At 46.9% G+C, this 26,972-nt stretch overlaps 1 protein-coding gene across 2 annotated transcripts in view; it reads right to left on the bottom strand.

Moving 5' to 3' along the window:
• Positions 1-271: 271 nt before the first annotated feature.
• The window catches only part of LOC142290385 (protein-lysine methyltransferase METTL21E-like), a 62,896-nt gene continuing 36,195 nt past the window's right edge, over positions 272-26,972 (bottom strand). The window contains exons 2-4 of one of the 2 annotated variants that reach the window (XM_075334349.1): positions 18,713-18,870; positions 9,694-9,811; positions 272-1,812 (exon numbers count right to left, since the gene is read on the bottom strand). In XM_075334349.1, the coding sequence (XP_075190464.1) occupies positions 1,403-1,812; positions 9,694-9,811; positions 18,713-18,870 (686 nt within the window). In that variant the 3' untranslated portion in view covers positions 272-1,402. The remainder of the gene's footprint in view (positions 1,813-9,693; positions 9,812-18,712; positions 18,871-26,972) is intronic. The other variant, XM_075334350.1, reaches the window with a different exon arrangement.

Genomic DNA, 26,972 nt, shown 5'->3' with positions numbered 1-26,972 from the left:
TTCATGATACAAAAGCAAAACTGTACCATCTGTAGCATGACAATGGACCATCTCATGCTGCAAAGAATACCTGTGAGTCATTGGCTGATGTGGGGGTAAAAGGAAAGAAACTCATGATGCGGCCACCAACCTCAACCCTATTGAGAACATTTGGAGTTTCCTCAAGCAAAAGATCTATGAGGGTGGAATAATTTGGAACAGTACATTTTGATTTATTTTTTTTTAGTTTTGAAAAAAAATACTGTTATCATTGGGAGGTTTGTCCAATAAAATTTGATTTCTATTCTCTTGGTTGATGATTTGAGCATTATCTGACTTATTTTCATTGACCATTCAGGAAAAATCAGAGAAGAATAGCATTTGTATAATAATTTGGAATACAGTGTAGCTTCCCTCTTTAGTAAATTGTTTTGATCTGTAGCTTCTGTACACAAAGATTTAGTGATTATTCTCTCTTTTTTGTATTTCCATATTCAACTAATTGATCATAACCCTATTTGCTTCCATCAGTAATTAACTGTATACAATAATGATGGAATCAAGACTCTTTTTTTTTATAGTCGCTTATTTTCATATTGACCCAGATTTATCAAGACGCGAGGTAATCTCACCATTGTCGAAGAGGGGGCGTGGTGGAGTTAGACACTCCTGATTCATTAAGAGTTGCAATCGTCTTCATGAATCTGGAGCTTCTGATGAGTGGCGTGTACCTCCTTGCATCATATCAGAAATCTTACTCCAGTTAGGGACCAGAGTGAGATTTCTAATGTATGGAACATCACAACTCATCATGAATTCGACGAGCTGTGGCGTCATGTCCTGCTGCATGCCCATTACGCCACAGCTCTGGAGGAGGTGTGAAAAATGCCAAAAGGTGCAAATTTTTGGGTTGAGGTATAGTTTTGTGACTTTTTAAAGCTTGTATGTCCTTTTTTTGTTGCATAAAAGGTTTGATGATTCGGGGTAATAATGTATATAACAAACACCTTATCCAATATATATTAAAAGTGTTCAAACAATAAAAAAAAAGTCATAATTTATCTTATACTTAAATGAATGTCAGCAGCTAATTCAGTTTACTATGATTATTTAGATGGAGTAGAGCTGTTCAGTCTGCTTCTATCTGGAAAGGCTGCTAGTTGAATAGTTACTAGCTGCGTTTTTGACTAATTATCATAATCACGTGGTACCCGCTGCCATTTCAAAGTAGGTTTTCTATGAAATGCCACACAGGTTCAGAGTAAAACGGGAATAATGGAGCAGGATTCTCATTTGCTGCCCGTGGCTTGAGCATCATGAAATAGACGCTGTTAAGTAGGATTGAACTGACATAGATGTATTGCTTCATGATGATTCAGTTTACAATTTAATCATTCATTTACAATGTGTATTTTCAAATCCATTATTTCAGGCAATTGCATCTTTTAGCTTTGTAGAGTTTAATGCTCAGACTCGGCAGATCATAGATAACCTTCAGGGAAAAGTGTTTTTGAAATTTCTGAATAAATGTATTTTCCAGAAGAGTATTCTCCATCCTAAATCTCATTACCCAAAGGATAGTGGTGTTTTCATTACACAAATGATCAAATGTCTCCAGAAGTTCTTCTAGATATGGATGGTTGTAAACGACGTCCGCTGCAAGAATATAGTCAAACTGTAAGGAGGACTTTGAAAACTTCTTATCCAAATTAGTTCCCCAGATTAGTTCTTTAACTTGGGGGACATGTTTACTTTTCATTTTGGTATTTCGAAGCACATTGTACTGCAGGTTTCCGATCAGCTCCTCTATATCTGTTGCTACAACTTGTGCTCCTAGAATAGAGAAAAAACGAGAATGTCAGGAGATGAATCAAAAAATGTATTCAATATAATGCCAAAGTCTGATGCAAAATAGGATGAACTCACACAGGCGTCACAAATATTGTTGATTCTCATTGTATTTTATTTTTTAATAACATATTAAATTAAGCACAAACATTACACCAAGAAGAGTTTGCCTCATTACCATGTTTACTTGTCTTATACTTTTTTTACCCTGAAAAAAGCACTAGGGCTTCTATTTGGGAAACATGTTTGGGGGTAAGTTTAACCAGCCAAAAAGCATACCCCCATTTCCCAGGAGAATCATGCTTACCAGACCCCGGATGCCTGCCTCCCAGGTCCTCCTGCGATCTTCGGTGGGTGCTCGCAGCAGCTATGTTCCATGCAGTCCTCCCCTTCTTCTGGCCGACACACATACATCAGATCGTACACTCATACACACACAATAGGTGAACACACAATTACACATCAGATCGCACACTCATCACATTTTGCTATACCGATTGCTTCCGGCCAGCAGAGGAGGATGAGACGCAGAGCAGTGGAACGCATGGAGAACTCGATGCCTTCCACCGCGGATCCTCTATGCGTTCCACCACACTACGTCCCAGGTTCGCCTGCCGGCCAGAAGCAATTGGTATCGCCTGATGTATGATTGTCTGTGTGATCTGATGTGTGATTGTGTGTGTGCGATCTGATTGTGGGTGTGCAATCTGATGTGTGTGGGTCTGTGTTCCACTGCAGGTCCTCCCGTTCGGTGTCTGGTGAGTCTGATTGCAGGCTCTTCTTTCTTCTCTCCTTTAGGGGTGTCTGATTTCTATAATGAAGTGGCCTGCATTATTCTTTAACTTTTCTTTAGCTGCATGGACAATTCTTTATTGAACCGTGACTATAGCTTATTTTCAGGGTAGGGCTTATATTTAAGGCCCCTTTCACACATCAGTGATTCTGGTACGTTTGTGCTTTTTTTAAAATGTACCAGAATCACTGACATACGCAGACCCATTATAATCAATGGGTCTGCTCGCACATCAGTGATTTTTCACTGAACGTGTCTCCGTGCAGCGTGCACGCGTGGCCGTGATTCTGCACGGAGACAAGTCCGTTTTTTCTGGCATCACTGATGACCCACGGACCACACTATGGTGTGATCCGTGTGTGATCAGTGAAACACGTACCAGAAAATCACGGACATATTAAATATTAAATATTTTCAACTTACCTTGCCTGCGATTCGCTCTGTAGCCTCTGCTCTCGGCAACTCCTGCCTGGCTCATGAATATTCATGAGAGCAGGAAAACCCGACCAGGAAGTAGGTGCTGAGAGCGGTAGGCGGAAGCTGGAGACCCGAGGAGATCAGCACCATGGACAGCAGCAGTGAAGGCAGGTGAGTAATGTCCATATGCAATCAAGGATCACGGATCGCACATGGACAACCCACGTGTGCCGTGAATCACGGAACACAGAGGGACATGTGCATGTTTTACACGTCAGTGAAGAACGTCTGTGTTTTTCACTGACGTGTGAAACGGGCCTAAGACTTACGTCAAAAAGGCTGAAAATTCCTGATAGGGCTTATTTTTTGGGGAGGTCTACTTTTAGGAAAAACACGGTAGATACCATGCAAAGAAAAAAAAAATATATATATAGAGAGAGAGAGAGAGAGCGAGAGCGAGAGCGAGAGAGAAAAGCTATACATAGACATAAATACAAAAATTGTGAATTTATTTCTACTACAAATAATGCAGACATCTAAACATAATACTATATAAATCACCAAAGAACAAAAGACTACAATGTAAACTATACATTGATAAAAAAATGAATCTTTATTGAAGAATAGATTCTATATAAAATAAATAAAAATGGCAGCAGAATGGCCTTATTTGCCTTAGTGGTTAAAGACGTAACAATGCAAAAAAAATTGGTTAGTTAATTAATCCAGGACTATCTGAAATCTTGTGCAGTCACTATCATAGGTAGGGCATTTATGAAATAATATTAGACATATAATACATGGGCATATATAAATAGAAGATAGCAATATACAATATATCTCAGTATATCATAATAAATAATAAATGGTAATACAAAAAAATGAAAAAAATATTCGAAAATCCAGGCTGATAAAAATTCTTCAAGCTTTATTCAAGAGATCAAACTAAAGGGAACCTGTCATCACTTTTTTTGGCTATAAGCTGCGGCCACCACCACAGGGCTCTTATATACAGCATGTTAGAATGTTGTATATAAGAGCCCAGGCCGCTGTAACTACATAAAAAACACTTTATAATACTTACCTAACGGTCGCGCTGCGGTGGAATTGGGTCACGGAGGAGTCTCCATTGTCCGGTGCCACCTCTTTCGGCCATCTTCGTCCACCTTCTTCTGAAGCCTGTGTGCATTACGCGTCTATGTCATACACACTCGCCGGTCCTGCGCAGGAGCACTACAATACTTTGATCTTCCCTGCTCAGGGCAGATCAAAGTGTGCCTGCCCAGGACCTGAATGCCGGCGAGTGTGGATGACATCGGACGCATCATGTACCGCGGCTTTAGAACAAGGAGGACTAAGATGGCCGAAAGAGGCGGCCCCAGCACCGGACAACGGAGACGCCTCTGTGACCCAATTCCACCGCAGCGCGACCGTTAGGTAAGTATTATAAAGTGTTATTTTATGTAGTCACAGCGGCCTGGGCTCTTATATACAGCATGTTTGAATGCTGTATATAAGAGCCCTGTGGTGGTGGCCGCAGCTTATAGCCAAAAAAGTGGTGACAGGTTCCCTTTAAACTCTCTGTAATAGTGGATAAGATATATTATTTAAATGTGATTTCTTGAATAAAGCTTAAATAATTTTTGTCAGCTTGGATTGTACAATATTTTTTCATGTTTTCACTGTAAATCAGCGGATTATTGGATTGAAGGCTCATTAAAACTGGGATAGTTACTGAAAACATTACCCTTGGTGAGACATCATCTATTTTTTTGTTGTATATTTTGGTAATACAAAACAGTTATTTAAAAATGCCCAGCAGCATATAGAATATATCTGATGATAAATCACAATAAGACCAACATTTATATCAAATCTCTAGATAGCTACAACCACAGTTTATCAATAGAAAATAATATATTAAACAAAATAGTATCAAAATAATAGCAGTAAAGGGTATAAGAGTATATAAGAGCATGTAAGTACTGTATATACATACAGCGGGTGAAATAAGTATTGAACAAGTCACCAATTTCTAAAGGTGCTATTAACATACATTTCGAATTAGATGTTGATAACAACCCATCCAATCTACACAGCCAAAGAAATCAAACCATGGATGTCCATAAATTTAGTATTTCTGTAATAATGAGAAATGACACCGGGATAAAGTATTGAACACACTTACTGAAATTTGTTTAATACTTTGTACAAAAGCCATTGTTGGTTTTGACAGCTTCAAGATGCCTTGTGTTTAGAGAAATTAGTCACATGCATTGTCCTAATGTGATTTTGTCCCATTCTTCCACACAAACACTCTTCAAATTCTAAAGCTACCATGGGCTCCTTCTACGAACTCTGACCTTTAGTTCCTGCCATAAATTTTCTATTGGATTCAGGTCAGGTGATTGGCTGGGCCATTCTAGCAGCTTTATTTTTTTTTTATCTAAAACCAATTTAGAGTTTCGTTGGTTGTGCTTGGGATCATTGTCTTGCTGAAATGTCCACCCTCATTTCATTCTAATCATCCTGGTATATAGCAGCAGATTTTTATCAATATCTCAGTAAATTTGTTCATTCCTCCTTCCTTCAATTATATGAAGTATGCCATGATTATTATTCAGCAATGGAGTCTTTCATAGTGAGTGTGCATACAGGCCATGGAAGTTGAGTGCAATATTTATAGTTTTCTTTGAAACAATTGTACCTGCTTATTCTAGATCTTTCTTTAGCACTCCATAAGTGGTTCTTGGCTCTTTGTCAGCTCTTCTGATAGAATTCTTTTCCCTCCTCTGTCTGAAATCTTATGGGGAGCACCTGGTTGTGGACAGTTTATGGTGAAATTATGTTTCTGCTAATAGATTATGACTCCAAGAAAGCTCACTGGAACTTTCAGTAGTTTAGATATTTTTAGTAGTTTAGATATGCCATCAGTGTGCTTTGGAACAATAAAGTTGCAAAGGTTTTGAAGCAGCTCACTGGTTTTACCTATCATGAGATGTTTCTTGTGTGGCACCTTGTTGAACCAGTTGATATTATTTTTCACTGGGTGGCAGGATTGCTTTCTAATTACTGATATATTTCAGCTGGTGTGTTGACTTTCCATGGCTTTTTGCACCTCTCTTTCTTCATGTGTAGAATACCTTTTCCCTGTGTCATTTCTCATTATTTGACAACCTGACAACTTTTGAAAATATGTAGAACAGTGTTACATATTTCTAGTGAGTTATTCTTTGATGTTCACTTAGTAATTTGCTTGCTCATGTACAATGTACCTAATCTGACATTTGGGGAAAGCTACGAACAGTATTTTGTATGGGTTTTAGGCAGGTGTGGATAAACTGCAGCATAGTAAGAATGCTTTAAAAATAGATGTGTTAAGAGTTTAGCAATTAACAAAATGCAAAGTGAATGAGCTGAGGAGAAATCTAAATCAAATCAATATTTGGTGTGACCACCCATTGTCTTCAAAACAGCATCAAGGCATCAATTTTTCTAGGTACCCTTGCATAACACTTTGACAGAACTGAACAAAAATATGTTAGAGAAGCCTGGTCCCTTCAAAAACTGTGAATTGATTAATTCAAATCTAAATTTTTAGTTGGCTTTTATTTCTATGATATTTCTATGATATCAAAGATTTTTCCTTTTACTGGTATAAATAATTAATACATAAAAGTATCAATTCCACAAACCAATCAAACCTCCCGAAAGAGTTCAGTAGGAAGATCCATGTCTCAAACTAATAATGAATCTATGTCCTCTGGTGAGGGGTCATCAAGAATGCAAGTCCCTAAGAAAGGACCAGGGAGATATGGTCATATTTACAACAGGATGGAGACTAGAAATTCAACTAAGAAAAAACAACGTCAGGATAAAAGGAACAACCAAGATCAATCGGATACTCTAAAGGTAATAAATTTAACCGATAGACTATTAACTAAAGATCAAATTTATGTATTACAGCTTGGGCTATCTTTCTCCCCTGTAGCGAATTTTGACCTTTTCACGGATCTACATTTTTTAGTTGGAAGGTCCTACTTAAAAAATATTTTTCCAGAGGACAACAAGATTCAGATATGGATCTGTCAAGGGATGAACGGGAAGCAATAAAAATGCTGGAATCTTTGTTAGCCGAACAAGACAGTGGAAGTTCTTCCACCTTCCCTGCATCTGTTAAAAAACGCTCAACCACCTTCCCACCTTTGTCAGCCTGTCCATCTATAGACTTATTTACTAAGTTAGTATCTCAAGAGTTTAGACAATTGTCAGAAAAAAATAACACGATAATTTAAGTGGACAACAGTGTAAAGCATTAAGGGAACTTCGAAAAATGGATGATGTGGTCATCAAACAGGCTGACAAGGGTGGGAAAGTGGTTTTGTGGTCAAAAAAGAAATATGATTATGAAGCCCTCAGACAGCTTAATGATAACTCATGTTACTCCAAGTTGGACACTGACCCCTCTGGTAGGTTTCGGAATGAACTCTTTGAGTTACTTTATATGGCCCATGACAAGGGCATAATTCCGAAATCTATACTGGAGGGTTTAATGGTCCAATTCCCGACTATTCCAACGATCTACTTTTTGCCAAAGGTGCACAAGAGCCTGACATGTCCAACCGGAAGGCCAGTTGTTTCTGGGAACAATAATCTTTGTGAGCCAGTAAGTAAATTTCTGGACCACTATTTTAAACCCTTGGTGATTGCGCTATCATCTTACATCCGGGATTCCACGGAACTTCTGAATAGACTGGATGGGGTTATGTTAGAGACAGATATAATTATGGCAACTGCTGACGTTGAGTCACTGTACACATCTATTAGTCATGATGATGGTATGGAAGCGGCGGAATTTTTTCTCAGAACCACTAATCTTGACAATCAACTGGTGGACCTCCTTTTATTATTACTTAAATTTATTCTTAAACCCAATTTTTTGTTATTTAAGGACCGTTTCTATCTCCAAGAGAGAGGAGTTGCAATGGGAGGGTCTTGTGCGCCCTCATATGCGAACCTCTTTCTTGGGTATTGGGAACGGTCCATTCCTTTTCCGGATTCTGAGGTTGGCGCAGTCCACATGTGGCTGCGCTTCATTGATGACATGTTTTTTTAATTTGGCAGGGTGAGGTCCATCAGTTGGAAATATTCATATAGCGGCTCAACATCAATACTAACAATATTAAACTCACTTTCACCACCAGCACTGAAAGTATCGAATTCCTGGACATTCTGATCACCAAGAGCAATCATGGTTCTCTGTGCATGGATATCTTTCGCAAGAAGACAGCAGTCAATTCCCTCTTGAATGCCAAGTCCTCTCATCTATTCCAGGTACTTAATTCTATCCCTACTGGACAATTTGTAACAGCACATAGAGTCTGCTCAAGTGATGCCTTGTTTGAAAGTCAGTCTAACGATCTGAGAAGACTGTTTGGGGCCAGACATTACTCCCATCAATCCATCCAAAAGGGATATGAGAGAGCCAAGAGAACGGCACATGATGCATTATTGAAGTCACAATCAAAAACAGCGGATTATACAATCCGATTAATTACCCCTTATCACCACAGTGGCGTGAAATGTCAACAATAATTTCCAAATACTGGCCTGTACTTATGGCTGATCATGATCTGGCCTCTATTCTTACCCGCAGGCCAGCCAACACCCCCAGGAGGTCAAGGACATTGAAAGACTTGATTGTGAGGAGCCATTACGTACCAGAAAAGATCACCAATTTTTTGACAACTAGAGGTCCCAGATAGGCATCCTTTCCCTTTGGTAACTGTGGTGCGTGTCCACAAATGGATCGCGCCTTCGAATTCTGGAACTCCTCACAATCAAGGATTGTCGTTCCTCTAATGTCATTTACTGGGTCATATGCCCATGTGGGTTTATTTACGTAGGTCTCACCACTCGTGAGCTCAGGGTTTTGAATCTGAGAACATGTCCGCAACATTAAAAATGCCGCAAAAATTCAAGAACCTGATGAAATAGCCCAGCTTAAGAATATACCCAAACATTTTAAAGAAAAACATGGATGCAACTGGCGACAATTGAAATTTAGGGGTATAGATAAAGTCAACCTGGGGGTAAGAGGGGGTGATACAAAAAATAATCTCCATAAAAAGCAAGCTTGGTGGATCACAATTCTGGATACCATCAAGCCTAAAGGATTGAATGATGCTGTTAGTTTTAAGCCATTCCTTTTATAGTGTCTGGCCCTTTCTAGCATTCATAATATCTAAGTTGGTTGCAATTTTGATGCTGTGGAGGGTTTGGGGGATGTGTCGTTTCTACCGTGCGTTTTTACCAAAATCGTGATTTTAATTTCACATTTTTCATTATAAATCTGGCTATCCCCTATGATTATGTACTGAGGAGCATCCTTGTGGCAATTTATAAAGAAAAATTGGCATTCAGTGAAATCCAAGCATGAAAAATGTTTCTTTTCATGGACTCTATCCTAATATATACTGTGGTTTGCTTCATGGACTCTATTCTAGACTCTACTATGTTTAAATAACATTATTCGGGATCTGTGCCAAGTAAAATGTCAGTTTCATATACCCGCGCACAGTCCTATTAGAGCAGACTTGCTGTACATATGATTTATCATTTATTTATAGATTTATATTGTATTTAGAAATACTTACCAATTAGACTAGCCACGATCGCAACTAGCCCGGTCCCAGATCCTATCTCAATTATACTTTTATCTTCCATACATAATTCTTTTTCATGTTTCTCCAAATAATAACACAACACAAGGGCCTGTGCAAAAAATATTAAAATATCTGCATCAGTATTCAAAACCAATGTAGGCACCCTGGGTCTTATTACCTATTTTAATGGGAACCTATCAGGAGAGTTCAGTTTGCTACTTCCATTACGTGGCACTAGAGTTCAAGTTCTCCTCCCCTCTGAAGAGGCAATTTTCATATTTAATTTCCCAAGGAACATGCAAAACATTTAAGTCTCCTCAAACTGGCATGCTAGACCTGGCATATCACACTCCACAAGAAGAAAACTTACCCCTTAGATCCCAGTCTTGGCCTCTCATCTAGCCAAATCATATCTCCTACTTTGCACTGATAAGAGGCAATACCCATAAACATGGTGTCTGCAAATTGAGATTGTGGTTTAGCTTATATTTGAAGTCATATGGCAAGGCTCGTTAAAGGGTCAATATTGAGTTTTAGGATTGTTACTGGCCTAGAGTTCAAGTCCTCTTCCTCCTTGTAGAGGTCATTTGCATAATTGGATTTTAGAAATAAAACAGTAACAATGCAGTGACATAAAATGAATCTGTATAACTAATCATTTGCTAAATAGTTGCAAGTCAAATTTATGTATGAGATAGCCAAGATGATTGTCTATAAAATGAAGACAGTCTCACATTAGAAGCTGTAGTGGATGGTGAGATATGGAGCCTGAAAGCCAAAAATTCAAAACATTGTTACCCTTTTGCTCATCAGTGTATTTGCATTGGCTTTAGGAAATCTTCACTTGTCTCATGTAATATCTTCAGTCTGTCAGGCTGCACCTTGGAGCCAACCCATTGGCACCTTTCCAACTACTGGTTGATATTATGTGTCACTTGATAATCTTTTGATTTCTTATCTGACATGTTGTGTGATATCCAAATATTAATTGGATTAGCCACTTGTCTCTTTATGTAGCAATTTATTGCTCCTGACAGACATGTCCCTTGTCTATCCATTTTTCTAAGCAAATTCTAATCAGTCTGTTACATATGGCATTAGAAATACCTGGGCTTATTCTGTGGACAAGTTATCTGAGTTTATAGTCTTGTGTGTGCTACTTAATAACTAAAGATTTATTCTTATTATGTGGTCCTTATACTCCTGTTACTTTGTAGGTTTTCTTAACTATTGAGGAGGGACGTCTACCACTATTCTGGTCAGTTATATAGGCATATATCAATAATATAATATAGTATTCAGTAACTAAATTAATCACGCTTCTTTTGGGGTATGTTCATATGTCGCGGGCGGAGGAGGGGACGCTGCGCTCCCCCACTGCTCGGGACCGGCCGCTGCTACTGCGGCTGCTGCTGCTCGGTGGTGGCTCGAGCGGTGGGCCGGATCCCGGGGACTCGAGTGGCGCTCCTCGCCCATGAGTGAAAAGGGTGGGGATTGGATTGTGGGGATTTGATATTGTCCGTAACCCCACCCACGGTTGTGGTGATATTGGTGACACCACCGCTGCTCTGGATGGGGATCCCGGGAGTGATGACAGGGAGCAGCCTGGATGTTAGTTCTCCCCTCCGTGGGTAGGGGTTGGTTGTCCCGGGGCCCGGTGATGGGGTAGGGATGGATGGCAGGCGGGTTACAGGGCCTGGTGAGGTGCAGGGTCGCGGGGGCAGCGCTGTGCTGCACGGCACGGTGGTACTCACTCAGCCCATGATGAGGACACAGTTCTCGGTAAAACACACGGCTGGATGGACGGGTCCCACAGACGGCTGCGGTGTTGTTTCTCCCGGCAGGTTGATGGTGACTGCCTTTCCCTGCACCTATGTCGTGTAACGGTTCCAATGGGTTCCCACCGGTAACCCGCTCACCAGCTTGAAGGTTGCTGAAGGAGCCCCTTTTGCCCGCCGGCTCTGGCCCTGGGAACTTTAGCCTTGGCGGTGACTTAGTTTCCCTCTCTCGGTTGGACGGTTGCCTTCTGTCGGGACTTGGCTGCTGGGAAACCCAGGAGGTTCCCTTCGCTAACGGATTTGGCAAATTCACGGCGACTCCTAGCCTTGCCGGGGTCCGTAAGCCCCTGCCGGATGGTGCTGGCTTCTCTTTGCGTACCGGTCCGGTACCGCCGGGCCACCGCCCATCCACGGTCCTTACGGTTAGCTCCAATAGGCCACTCCTGCAGACGGTCACCACCGTCTGCCAACCTTGCTGATCCGTCCGGGCCACACACCCGGACCAACTTCAGTCTGCTCCTTTACCACTTTTCCTTCCTTCCACTTTCCACTCTCAAACTGATCTAACTGCCTGCTTTTCCCCCCTCCAGGACTGTGAACTCCTCGGTGGGCGGGGCCAACCACCTGGCCCACCCCTCTGGTGTGAACATCAGCCCCTGGAGGAAGGCAACAAGGGTTTTCGTCTGACTTCGGTGTGCCTGACCAGGAGTGTGGGGTGTGTTGGTGTTGTTCTGTGACGACCTGGCTTGTCCAGGGCGCTACATTCCCCCTTAGTAAAATGCAGACCGTCTACGGGCTGCCCGTCCATCACCGGTTTTATTTTCACAAACTGGAAAAGATAAACGGTAAAACAGGTTACAATTATAATAACATCTTCCCACATCGGGAGGTACTCTTACTTAAACGTTACTAACGGTGTTGGCTTCCGCTCTCTCCCACCCAAGCAACCTGGCCCTGATGCTGCCCCTAAGCAAATAGGCAGCACCCCTTGACCCCAGTCCAGCACAAGTTGCCCGAGCGGGTTCTGTCCTTTTCAGGGGACCCACGTCCATGGGGAACCCCTGAAACCCACAGAGGATCGCCACCGGTTCCGGTGGTGGCTGGGCCCCAGCCTGCTCCACTGTGGGCCCTTCCTCCAATCTGCCTCTCCGGAGGCGGCAACGGTGAAAGCCACAAACATAATTATTTACAAGCCACAAGTTCGTGGTTGCCCTGCGAGTTCTCAGGCTTGTCCATAAGGAGTCCCTTACGCAAAACTTGAAAACAGTCCCCACGGGGACAACGGTGCCGGCAACGACCGGTCTCAATCACGGTTTGTCAATCAGGTGAATCTTCAGTTATCATTCTTTCTTATCATTCTTTCAAAACATTTATAACGGTTACAGGTGGTGGTCCCAACGGGGACAACTTTTAAGCGGAGGACCACCGACTTCACTGCTCGCTTTCATCATCCTCAGCCGGCCCCAAGTGGAGGAACACGGGAATCAGCCCCTCCAGCGCATAGCAGGTGCGACGGGGAAGGGCCGCACGGTACCCATTATTTCCGCTCCGGGGGATGTAAGTGGCCTCCATGTCACACAGGGCAACGACCCCTTCGTCTTCCTCGGAAACAGGCTCTGTGTCCGGTCCGGAGTCGCTATCATCCGTTCCTGCGCCAGGCGGGTCGCCGCCAGCTGCCGCAGCCTCTGGGCTCGCCACTCTCTCAGCCACTGCCACGAAGGGGTGTACGCCAGACGGACCAGGCACAGCACAGTGCACGGGCAACGAAGACGGAGGCGGCATGGGGGCCAGGGGTAGACCGGGTCCCTCAGCCGCAATGACCGGTCCCTCAGGGACACAGGGGCGTGGGTCACTCACCAGCTCCTCCATCATTGCTTCCATTCCATAAACCCAGGCGACCGCAGCTACCTCCTCCACCTCCGCGGTCCACTGCTCCATCAGCCTACATATCTGCCTCCGGTAGTGTCGGCAGATCCCTGCCGTTCGGGCCCTCATCCATGCCGCTGTTCCGGGCACCGGCTCGGTAGCCTCCGCATAGCTGGGTGGAGCGGACATTCTTTGCAGGGGTTAGCGGATCGTTGGGTCCTGGCGTCCCTGCTTTTATAGCCGCGGGCTACATGCGGCCAGATGCCACCAGTCCCCCTTAGTCTCTTTCTGGCTCCTCCTCTACAGGGGCGGGGTTTTGGCCTTCGCGCCTCCACTACTCGAGGAGATGCTCGAGCGGGAATTCTTCGTGCCCAAGATGGCGGCTTCTCAAATTTTCCGGCCGGACACCTCCGGCGGTTACAAAGCGCACCTCTACCAGACGGCAGAGCGGTAAGATCCTGTTCGTGACGCCAAGTTGTCACGGGCGGAGGAGGGGACGCTGCGCTCCCCCACTGCTCGGGTCCGGCCGCTGCTACTGCGGCTGCTGCTGCTCGGTGGTGGCTCGAGCGGTGGGCCGGATCCCGGGGACTCGAGCGGCGCTCCTCGCCCGTGAGTGAAAAGGGTGGGGATTGGATTGTGGAGATTTGATATTGTCCGTAACCCCACCCACGGTTGTGGTGATATTGGTGACACCACCGCTGCTCTGGACGGGGATCCCGGGAGCGATGACAGGGAGCAGCCTGGATGTTAGTTCTCCCCTCCGTGGGTAGAGGGTTGGTTGTCCCGAGGCCCGGTGATGGGGTAGGGGGTAGGGATGGATGGCAGGCGGGTTACAGGGCCTGGTGAGGTGCAGGGTCACGGGGGCAGCGCTGTGCTGCACGGCACGGTGGTACTCACTCAGCCAATGATGAGGACACAGTTCTCGGTAAAACACACGGCTGGATGGACGGGTCCCACAGACGGCTGCGGTGTTGTTTCTCCCAGCAGGTTGATGGTGACTGCCTTTCCCTGCACCTATGTCGTGTAACGGTTCCAATGGGTTCCCACCGGTAACCCGCTCCCCAGCTTGAAGGTTGCTGAAGGAGCCCCTTTTGCCCGCCGGCTCTGGCCCTGGGAACTTTAGCCTTGGCGGTGACTGTGTTTCCCTCTCTCGGTTGGACGGTTGCCTTCTGTCGGGACTTGGCTGCTGGGAAACCCAGGAGGTTCCCTTCGCTAACGGATTTGGCAAATTCACGGCGACTCCTAGCCTTGCCGGGGTCCGTAAGCCCCTGCCGGATGGTGCTGGCTTCTCTTTGCGTACCGGTCCGGTACCGCCGGGCCACCGCCCATCCACGGTCCTTACGGTTAGCTCCAATAGGCCACTCCTGCAGATGGTCACCACCGTCTGCCAACCTTGCTGATCCGTCCGGGCCACACACCCGGACCAACTTCAGTCTGCTCCTTTACCACTTTTCCTTCCTTCCACTTTCCACTCTCAAACTGATCTAACTGCCTGCTTTTCCCCCCCTCCAGGACTGTCTACTCCTCGGTGGGCGGGGCCAACCGCCTGGCCCACCCCCCTGGTGTGAACATCAGCCCCTGGAGGAAGGCAACAAGGGTTTTCGTCTGACTTCGGTGTGCCTGACCGGGAGTGTGGGGTGTGTTGGTGTTGTTCTGTGACGACCTGGCTTGTCCAGGGCGCCACACATACACTGCAGTTTTGTTGTTACCACAAACATGCACTCTATGGCCAAAAAAACGCATCTTGAGGCAAAAAAACCCCAAAACATCAAAAACACGTGTCTTTGGAGCGTTTTGATGCTTTTTTTAAAATTACCAATGGGTTAAAAATGCAGGTAAAAATGCAAACAAAATTGACATGTGGTCACCACAAAAATGCAGCCAAAAAAAGCATATCTGAAATCTCATAGACTATGCTGGGGAAGGAAAAGCATGCAGTTTGTGGTGACTAAAAGGTCACCACAAACTGCACCAAAAACTTAGCAAAAACTGCAGGTGTGCATGGGGTCTAAGGCCCTGTGCGCATTTGCCGGTTTCTGCCACATATTTCCTGCGGATTTGCTGCATCTTTTGCTGCAGAAAATGTTCATAACATCTCTGCAGTGATTCACCAGCAAATCCTATGGGAAAAAAATGCTGTGCGCACTATGCGGATTTTGACAGCTGCATGTTTTGCTGCGGGTTTCCCGCAGCAAAAACAATTCCATGTCACTTCTTTTTCACAGGTAGCTGTGGGATTTCACTCCATTGACTGTAATGTAATCGTGAAATCCTGCAGGGAATACCGCAGGTAGCAAATTCTTTGCGGTTCATTGCGTTTTCCTGCGTTATTCTCTGCGGTATTTCGCGTTTTCGGGACATAATGTTCATCACTGCCTGCGTTTTGCATGGAAGTGATGTCATTATGACAGGAAGAGGAAGCGGAGCAGAGAGTAAACACACACATATCAGACACAGACATATAGAAAACACACACATATCACACTCACACACAGACACAGACATATATAATACACATAGAAATCAAACGTACATATAAAAATAAAAACAAAAAAAAACATGGGCTCCACCCGCAGCTGCCCCGGGACTGTCGCATCCATTATGCGACAGTCCCGGCGTGTCCCCGGCTCTTTCAGATTGCCGTGATGTGATGGCAATCCAGGTAATAAGGAGTTAAATGGCAGCGGATCGCTGCCATTTAAGTCCAGGCTTAATCATGGCAGCGTCTATGAGACAGCTTTCATGATTAACCCGTAAGTAAAGTGAATAAACACACACCGAAAAATCCTTTATTTTAAATAAAAAAGTAAAAAAGCCCCTCTTTCACCCCTTTATTAACCCCTCCCAAAACACAGCTCCGGCGCAATCCACGCAGGTCCCACGACACTTGCATCCAGCCGCGTCTGACACACTGTACAGAATGCAGCCTCGTAACGAGCCTGCAGAGGTAACCATAGGTCATTTCTCACGCTCGGTAATGTGAACACATCACTGCTCATGAGAGCTGCAGTTGATTGACCTGTCCTCTATCTATTGATTATCTATCCCTCTATCTATCCATCCATCCATATATCTATCCATTATCTGTCTATCTATCCCTCTATCTACCCATTATCTATCTATCTATATCTATCCATTATCTATCTATCTATCTATCCCTCCCTCTATCTATCCATTATCTATCTATCTAGCTATCTCTCTCTATATCTATCTCAGAAGGAAATTCCCTTTTTTTTTTTTTTTTTTCTTCAATGGGCTTTATTGCATTGAATGCATTAAAACACATGTACCAACCTGCGGAAAAACCGCACGAAAACCGCACCAACACGCAACAAAACACATGCGGATTTTGGTGCAGGTTTTTTTGCGTTTTTTTCCGTGGGTGCGGTAATCTTTCAGTGCCTGTGGAATTTTCTTAAGAAAATTCCTTTTTCCAGTGCGTACAGGGCCTTATATTTCCTGCTGGGCTCTATGCAGTGATCTGAATTATTACGTATTGATGGATTGTGTTCTGGAGCCGTCATTATTGTGACTTGATACTCATGTTTGTTATAGATAATTAGAGGCTATAGACAGCTGGAGGTGGCCAACACAACCATTCATTGTTACTGGACATAGTCCAAAAAGGCATGCTCATCTAAAATGGCAGACAGCAACAGGAAAACATGATGGGCTTATTGCCAAGACAGAACTGAACAGCAGCACTGTAAAAGAGCAGAATGTTTTACCAAAACGTATCCAGACAAATAAACGCGCACAATAATAGTGAATGTATCATCTGTGCGAGCCTATCCTCAGGATACCTGCCAATAACCTGAGTGCGACAACATTGCAGTGCCCAGCTACGGTATTACCATATATACGTTCACTTTATTTAGTTTTATAGCATTTTTAAGACTCCATATAACATTTCACAAGTAACCTGGAGATCTGTACTGTGTTTGTAAACCCAACAATTAATAATGCCCTAAAACTGGCTTTGTGTCTTTTATCCACCAATCAGAGCATGACTTTTACTTTTTAAATTGCTCTAGGAATTAGCAAAGTGTCAGAAATCTGTGATAGTTGAGATGAGTGTTGGGTAAATCTGAAGACCCACTCACGTCTCGGGGCAATCTGCTCAAATTCCATCATTTTAATATATTTACCCCAGGAATCTTGTGAAAACTTTGATAAATTTGCTCTGAAGGGAGCAGATATTCTGAGCATGTATGAGTCAAAAACTTAAAGGTAAGCTGACACCAGTTTTTTCGCTGATGCCCATCACCTTTACTTTAAGACTTCGGGCACTTTGTGGATGACATAGACATCATCCACTATCATGCAGTTATAAGAGGGGGCTTTTGAATGGACTATGGCGGTGTTTGATAGACTGGGGTGGCACTGATTGCAATCTGTAGACACCTATTCGACCGGACGACGCAATTCACATGCAGCTCGGTTAAGAATAAATGATTTTTTCTGAAGTATGCAGAGACATGTCTGAGGATATAAAGGGATTGCCGGAACCCCATTCACATGATCTTAAAGACGATGGACAGAGTTTATAAGCAAAAAAATGGTGACAGGTTCCCTCTGCAAAACCAAATAGAGCTTACTGTATATGTCTTACATTAATTACATATATTTCCTACATCATAACTTAGGTTGTTGTAATATCATATTATCTATTAGCTCTGTTTTTCCATAAGACTTTAGGTAAAACTACTGCATCTTTAGTTGCTAACTTTGTAAAATGAGGAACACTATTTTATCAGGTATACAGTATTTTAATATCTTTTTAGCTTTTTGAATTGCCATCCTTCACAACTAGCTATTAATCTCCTTTTAAAGAACATCTTATCATGAGCTTTTGGCTACCCCACCTGATATCACAATGTAGGGGCAGAGACCCTGATTCCAGCAATATATCACTTACTGGGATATGTGTTGTATTTTTTTTTTTTATAAATACACTGTTTGCTCCAGATTTCTTAATGGTGAGTTCTGGATAATCCCGCTCACACTTCTGATTGACAGCTTTCCTTGTACACTGTGCATAGGCAGAAAGCTGCCAATCAGTGGTGGGGAGGGGTTATATACAGGTCATGATTAAAGAGGATTACATGGCAATAGGTTTATTAGTCCTCTAGTGATAATCCCCTGCTTTTCAGAAAGCAGTGATTTTTATCAAAATGACAGCAAGCAGCCCAGTAAGTGACACATCGCTGGAATCAGGGTCCATACTGCTCTCAGATTAGGTGGCAAAAAGCTGGTGACAGGTTCCCTTTAAGAGACATTTTACCAGTGTAGAGAGCTGCTTGCTATGCCCCTTGTTGACAGTACAATGCTGTAGGATGGACGTCGTTTGCAGTACCATTACTTACTGAAGGCCAAACAGTAGCTCCGTATAGATCTGTTGATTCCACTATTTTAATCTCATGTCCAGCAAAGTTGAAACCTTCCCAGGCGACACTTTTAAGGTAAGCTGGGACATATCGACGGTCCAGAATTTCTGGCACTATAACGTCGTCATTCTCATGACCTGTGTCAACACAAAAATGAACAAAACTAATGAACGTGTTAATGTGATGATTTCATAACTTATACATTATATGTTGTATTTATTGTTTTTGCTTTCCAAATATGAATGGCTATTAAAAAATCCTAATGTTTCTGTAACTTTTACTCTAGATTGTACCACAAAAACTACAAAATATAATAGGTGACACAATAACAATAATGATAAAGGCTAAGTACAGAGGAATCGCTCCACCGAAAAAAGCTGGAGGAATCTAGAAGCAGAGCAGAAAAAAGAATGAGTGAATATGGGGATCTGCGAGGCAAGAATAGAAGTAATCCATTTGTTTATTTGTTTATTTATTTTGCAACCTTGCCCCAAACTTGATTACTTCTCACACTCCGCACTTCTATTATACATAGTGTCCTTTCTTCCATGGACTTCAAACCTTACTGTTTGTCTTTTCAGACTTCATCTTGAATTGCAGATTTCACTCTGCTCCTTTTTCCTCTGTGCTCTGCTGTCAATGTCATGCTGCATCTGTGGCGCCCCTGACCTGGTCAGGCACCACTGAGTACTGCACCCATGCTGGGGACAGTACAATACAGGTAATCCAGAAGGCTGACCGGGGTGTGGAACACAGGCGCATAGTGACCAGGCCTCCCACATCACCAGAGGGGACCCTTGAGTAGCCAGAAGGAGTTAACTTTCAATTCCCAGCTGGGGGTGTGTTCAGGGGCTGGTTGCTAGGTGGCGTAGGCAAGAACAGGAGAGGAGGAGCAGTGAGTCAGTTAGAGAGAACTCCAGAGGGCTCAGTGAGGAGCAGACCTGTGGGGCTGTTGCTGTCTAACAGCGCCCGCGCAGTGGCTACCGACGGGGGAGAACGGTCAACTAGGAGTGCTACCTGAAAGCCAGCTTCAGCTAGAGAGAAAGCACGGAGTGGGAAGTAAGGAGACTGCTAGAGAGCACCAGGCCCAACCGGGCGGCAGATCCCGAAGCGAAGATAGATCCAGCTTTCTTCTGCTAAACCTGCCGGTGTGGGGCTCTCAAAGCCCACACCACAACACCACAAAAGCCGCAGCCACGTAACCGCAGTGAGGGCCCATAGGTCACAGGAGGCAAGCAGCTGGAGTGGCCTGGTCCGGGGAACAAGCAAACGGCAAACAAAAGGGGGAGAGAGGCTGCAGCATCTTCCCTGGGCGACCCCCTAGGGACTCAAAGTCGGGGTCACCCCAAACCACCAAGGGCTAAGGAAGGCGAGTCAGTAGTCACCCTCATAAAGTCAGCCTGAAGGATACCTGGTTCCCATCTGGTTCATCCCAGCTACGCCCGGGCTACTCACCCTGCCATCAAATGTGAGTAAAGCCCTTGAAAGACAGTTCTGCCTGTGTGAGTCATTCTGCGACTTGTGGTACTACAAACCTACACCGGGCCCTGGGGCTTGCCTCACTCTCAGGAGGCTATTCCAACTAACTGCACACACCATCAGCCCCAGGCGACCCTTCAACCTGCAGTGGCGGTCCCTACTGGCCGCAATACTGAGAGTGGCGTCACGATCAAAACCGAAGATTCCCTACCTGTGACCAGCACCAGCTACGTGGAGTCCCTGAAGGTAATGCACCGACACAACACCTGTGGGGCTTCACATCTGGCGTCACGAACAGGATAAGGACTAGACCTGTTCAGACAGGTGACCATGTGCCTGGGCGGTCCGCTTGAAAAATTGGAAGCGCCGCCATATTGCCACCATGAAAAGCGCGCTGAAAAACAACAGCAGCCCGCGCTGGGAGAAGTTACCGCCCACGAAGAGGTGTGGCTACCCAGAGATCCCCTGCAGAGTTCTGAGCTTGCCAGCGAAGAGAGCGGAAGCGTCCGGGGACGGCGGAGCAGAAGAGAAGCCAGCAGCTTGCTAATGGAGATGGCGTCTGAGAGCAGAGATCCAGAGCCAGGCTCCGCTGCCTGGTGGTGTCGGGAGCTCGCCGAGTTCTGCGATCAACTGGAAGCCAGGGTCGGAAGGCTGATCAGAGAGGGACGCGAGGAGTTCCTATGGATGACCGCAGCGGTTCGGGCCTATGAGGAGAGAGCCGCGCACCGAGTGCCAGATCGGGCGGTGACAACTCAGACCCCGATGCTGTCAACGATGGGTGAGTCGAGTGATGCCCCGGCTAGCGCAAGTGCCCCGACCCCTACTGCCACGCCCGCGGTCCCTGAAGAGGCGCCCGGCGCGGCGACGCTGAGCCAGGCCGCAGCCACGCCAGGTGCGGCCCGCCAAGTCCCGGCCGCCGCAGCGATGCCCTGCTCGGCCCGTCAAGCCCCGGCCGCCGCAGCGATGCCCTGCTCGGCCCGTCAAGCCCCGGCCGCCGCAGCGATGCCCTGCTCGGCCCGCCAAGCCCCGGCCGCCGCAGCGATGCCCTGCTCGGCCCGCCAAGCCCCGGCCGCCGCAGCGATGCCCTGCTCGGCCCACCAAGACCCGGTCCCTGCAGCGATGCCCAGCCCAGCCTGCACAGACCCCATCGCAGCTGCGACGCCGATCCAGGCCGCCGCCATACAGGGCGCGGCCCGCCAAGACCAGGCCGCCGCCATGCCAGGCGCGGCCCGCCAAGTCCAGGCCGCCGCCATACAGGGCGCGGCCCGCCAAGACCAGGCCGCCGCCATGCCAGGCGCGGCCCGCCAAGACCAGGCCGCCGCCATGCCAGGCGCGGCCCGCCAAGACAAGGCTGACGTACCATTTACCCCGGCCCGCAAGGCCAGAGCAGACAAGGCTCCCCAGGTTCAGGAAGTCCCTGCTAGGCAATCCCTGGTAGGTGAGGACTCCGCATACTGGCAGCTAAAAGCCGACCTGGAAGCTAAGTTCCCACGGGAGATGGTGGAGCGGTACATGCTCCCTCCGCACACCCCAAAGAGTATCCCGACAGCTCCCGCAGCAACCACGGCAAAGAGTTCCCCACCTGGGCCGGCAGAAAGAAGTCCATCCCCAGCACTGCTACCCAAGGAGTGCCAGGAAGAACTAAGGGGGGGAGGAGGCCAGGAGGTTGAGGGGCTGACTCCAGAGCCATACCCCGAGCCAGAGATGCTGCCTTATTCTCGCTGGGATGAGGAAGACCTGACACCATCTGCAGAAGAAGAACTGCCCAAAAGCCTTACCTGGGAGTTTGTGAGCTGCACCCTACAGAATCCAGCCCGTAAGACACACCGCAACAGAATGCAACTATCCTCTGCACCGCCATCTCCAGAGCAGAGAGAAGTCACCGCCAGAGACCTGCAAGAAAAACGAGCCCTGAGAAGGTCCAAAGCCCAGGCCAGAGGACCCCTTTTCAGAGGAGTAGTGGAGGACTTCAGCCTCAAGTCAGGATACGGGTTCATCGTAGCACCTGGTATAAAAGAAGGTATTTTTGTCAATCGGAGAGACGTCAGAGCTAATCTGCCCAGAGGACATCCTGGAAGGAACCTGCGTACAGGAGACTCAGTCCAGTTTACTATGCATCAAGGCGAAAGAGGATTGTATGCCCTAGATGTAGTGCCATGTCCCAAACAAGAAAGAAAAGACAGAGATAAAGACACAGATGAAGATCAAGAGAGAAAAGACAAGGAACCTACAGATGAAACAACCACAGACGACGACAGAGAGCAGGAAAACAACAGGTGCCGCAGCCATACAGGCTCAAGCCCTGGTAAAGAGGAGTAAAAGTAAAGTAAAGAAAGAAGTTACCAGTTAAAGTTTTGAAAAGTTTTGGTTTGCAACGTTCTCAAGTTTAAGTAATGTGCCCACAAAAACTATTGTGAGAAATAAACCTTAAGGCTATGAACTGGCTATAGCCACAAACTCTCGCAGTGTAAATAGTTACACCAGAGGGCACCACCGCCACCAGAGTCAGCCTGTTTAGGGGCTTGGCTCGTCTGCAACCAGGAGGAGCCCGTCCGTATATAGGGCCTTGGCTCACCTGCAACCAGAGAGCACGCCTGTTTATGGGGCCTTGGCTCACCACCACAAAGAGGGTACCTGGTCAGCACCAACTGTGGAGGCCGCCTCTGCATCCTGCCAGAAGAGGCTGAAGGCGCGGATCCACCAGGCCAGGTATACCCTGAAAACCACCAGCCCATGAAAGCCGCCTCTACATCCTGCCAGAAGTGGCTGAAGTCACGGCCAACGTGAAAGGGTTTTGGGTGGGTTAACGGACTTGTGGGTGGAGGGTGGTGATGTATGGTACCTGGTGCTTTTAAATGTTTTACATGTTTTAATGTTTTATGCATTTTAAAATGTTGTCTTGCAGCCCGAGGACGTGCTGGTGATAACTAAGGGGGGAATGTGGCGCCCCTGACCTGGTCAGGCACCACTGAGTACTGCACCCATGCTGGGGACAGTACAATACAGGTAATCCAGAAGGCTGACCGGGGTGTGGAACACAGGCGCATAGTGACCAGGCCTCCCACATCACCAGAGGGGACCCTTGAGTAGCCAGAAGGAGTTAACTTTCAATTCCCAGCTGGGGGTGTGTTCAGGGGCTGGTTGCTAGGTGGCGTAGGCAAGAACAGGAGAGGAGGAGCAGTGAGTCAGTTAGAGAGAACTCCAGAGGGCTCAGTGAGGAGCAGACCTGTGGGGCTGTTGCTGTCTAACAGCGCCCGCGCAGTGGCTACCGACGGGGGAGAACGGTCAACTAGGAGTGCTACCTGAAAGCCAGCTTCAGCTAGAGAGAAAGCACGGAGTGGGAAGTAAGGAGACTGCTAGAGAGCACCAGGCCCAACCGGGCGGCAGATCCCGAAGCGAAGATAGATCCAGCTTTCTTCTGCTAAACCTGCCGGTGTGGGGCTCTCAAAGCCCACACCACAACACCACAAAAGCCGCAGCCACGTAACCGCAGTGAGGGCCCATAGGTCACAGGAGGCAAGCAGCTGGAGTGGCCTGGTCCGGGGAACAAGCAAACGGCAAACAAAAGGGGGAGAGAGGCTGCAGCATCTTCCCTGGGCGACCCCCTAGGGACTCAAAGTCGGGGTCACCCCAAACCACCAAGGGCTAAGGAAGGCGAGTCAGTAGTCACCCTCATAAAGTCAGCCTGAAGGATACCTGGTTCCCATCTGGTTCATCCCAGCTACGCCCGGGCTACTCACCCTGCCATCAAATGTGAGTAAAGCCCTTGAAAGACAGTTCTGCCTGTGTGAGTCATTCTGCGACTTGTGGTACTACAAACCTACACCGGGCCCTGGGGCTTGCCTCACTCTCAGGAGGCTATTCCAACTAACTGCACACACCATCAGCCCCAGGCGACCCTTCAACCTGCAGTGGCGGTCCCTACTGGCCGCAATACTGAGAGTGGCGTCACGATCAAAACCGAAGATTCCCTACCTGTGACCAGCACCAGCTACGTGGAGTCCCTGAAGGTAATGCACCGACACAACACCTGTGGGGCTTCACACATCAGTACTGCATAGCACGACAGACTCGGGCCAGTCCATTGCTGCCTGCTGCAGGAACACTCTGCTAAATGAACTTAGGACAAAAGAGCTGCAAAGTCCTTCATTATAACTATGTGGCTCTGGCTCAGCAATCATCTTCATCAACTATTTGTTTTTCTCATCCCCCCTCCATGAAGAAAGTCTGCGGCATAATCCTCACAATATCATCGTACAGGGAGTTCTGGTAACTGAAATGGTTACCCCCTACTACCCCGCTCCCATAATCTAGTTTTATATCTATATATATAATTGCCTTATTCTGTCTGTCTGTCTTGCTCCAAAATGACGTCAATACAGTGACAACCGTCGCATTGGCCGCTCGGCTAGGCCCGGCCCCGCCCCCCGCACGCATTGGCCGCTCGACCACGCCCCCCGCACACTTTGCCGGCTCGGCCACGCCCCCGCACACTTTGCCCGCTCGGCCACACCCCCCGCACACTTTGCTCGCTTGGCCACGCCCCCAGCACACTTTGCCCATCGGCCACACCCCCACACACTTTGCCCGCTCGGCTACTTCCCCCGCACACTTTGTCCGCTCGGCCACACCCCCTGCACACATTGGGCACCTATACACCTCCCCCCAGGACTACTCCACCTATTATACTCCTCTCCCCCAGGACTACTCCACCTATTATACTCCTCTCCCCCAGGACTACTCCACCTATTAGACTCCTCTCACCCAGGACTACTCCACCTATTAGACTCCTCTCCCCCCAGGACTACTCCTCCTATTAGACTCCTAGCCCCAGGACTACTCCTCCTATTATACTCCTCTCTCCCCAGGACTACCCCTCCTATTATACTCCTCTCTCCCCAGGACTACTCCTCCTATTAGACTCCTCTCCCCCGAGGACTACTCCTCCTATTATACTCTTCTCTCCTCAGGACTACTACACCTATTATACTCCTCTCCCCCCAGGACTACTGCACCTATTATACTCCTCTCCCCCCAGGACTACTCCTCCTATTATACTGTTCTCTCCCCAGGACTACTCCTCCTATTATACTCCTTTCTGCCCAGGACTACTCCTCCTATTAGACTCCTCCCCCAGGACTACTCCTCCTATTAAACTCCTCTCTCCCGAGGACTACTCCTCCTATTATACTCCTTTTCGCCCAGGACTACTCCTCCTATTAGACTCCTCTCTCCCCAAGACTACTCCTCCTATTAGACTCTTCTCCCCCCAGGACTACTCCTCCTATTATACTCTTCTCTCCCCAGGACTACTCCTCATATTAGACTCCTCTCCCCCAGGACTACTCCTCCTATTAGACTCCTCTCCCCCCAGGACTACTCCTCCTATTATACTCTTCTCCCCCCAGGACTACTGCACCTATTATACTCCTCTCCCCCCAGGACTACTCCTCCTATTATACTGTTCTCTCCCCAGGACTACTCCTCCTATTATACTCCTTTCCGCCCAGGACTACTCCTCCTATTAGACTCCTACCCCAGGACTACTCCTCCTATTAAACTCTTCTCTCCCGAGGACTACTCCTCCTATTATACTCCTTTTCGCCCAGGACTACTCCTCCTATTAGACTCCTCTCTCCCCAGGACTACTCTCCTATTAGACTCCTCTCCCCCCAGGACTACTCCTCCTATTATACTCTTCTCTCCCCAGGACTACTGCACCTATTATACTCCTCTCCCCCCAGGGCTATTCCTCCTATTATACTCCTCTCTCCCCAGGACTACTGCACCTATTATACTCCTCTCCCCCCAGGACTACTCCTCCTATTATACTCTTCTCTCCCCAGGACTACTACTCCTATTATACTCCTTTCCGCCCAGGACTACTCCTCCTATTAAACTCCTCCCCCCAGGACTACTCCTCCTATTATACTCCTTTCCGCCCAGGACTACTCCTCCTATTAGACTCCTCCCCCAGGACTACTCCTCCTATTAGACTCCTCTTCCCCCAGGACTACTCCTCCTATTATACTCCTCTCTCCCCAGGACTACTCCTCCTATTAGACTCCTCTCCCCCAGGACTACTCCTCCTATTAGACTCCTCTCCCCCCAGGACTACTCCTCCTATTATACTCTTCTCCCCCCAGGACTACTCCTCCTATTAAACTCCTCTCTCCCGAGGACTACTCCTCCTATTATACTCCTTTCTGCCCAGAACTACTCCTCCTATTAGACTCCTCTCTCCCCAGGACTACTCCTCCTATTAGACTCCTCTCCCCCCAGGACTACTGCACCTATTATACTCCTCTCCCCCCAGGACTACTCCTCCTATTATACTCTTCTCTCCCCAGGACTACTCCTCCTATTATACTCCTTTCTGCCCAGGACTACTCCTCCTATTAGACTCCTCCCCCCCAGGACTACTCTTCCTATTATACTCCTTTCCGCCCAGGACTACTCCTCCTATTAGACTCCTCCCCCCAGGACTACTCCTCCTATTATACTCCTCTCTCCCGAGGACTACTCCTTCTATTATGCTCCTCTTTCCCCAGGACTACTCCTCCTATTATCCTCCTCTCCCCCCAGGACTACTCCTCCTATTATCCTCCTCTCCCCCCAGGACTACTCCTCCTATTATCCTCCTCTCTCCCCAGGACTTCTCCTTCTATTAGACTCCTCTCCCCCCAGGACTACTCCTCCTATTATACTCCTCTCCCCCCAGGATAACTCCTCCTATTAGACTCCTCTCCCCCCAGGATTA

This window comes from Anomaloglossus baeobatrachus, chromosome 2 (assembly GCF_048569485.1).
Source record: "Anomaloglossus baeobatrachus isolate aAnoBae1 chromosome 2, aAnoBae1.hap1, whole genome shotgun sequence".
NCBI lineage: Eukaryota > Metazoa > Chordata > Amphibia > Anura > Aromobatidae > Anomaloglossus > Anomaloglossus baeobatrachus.
The sequence above is the reverse complement of the archived record's forward strand: the minus strand, read 5'-3'. Positions and strand labels throughout refer to the sequence as shown.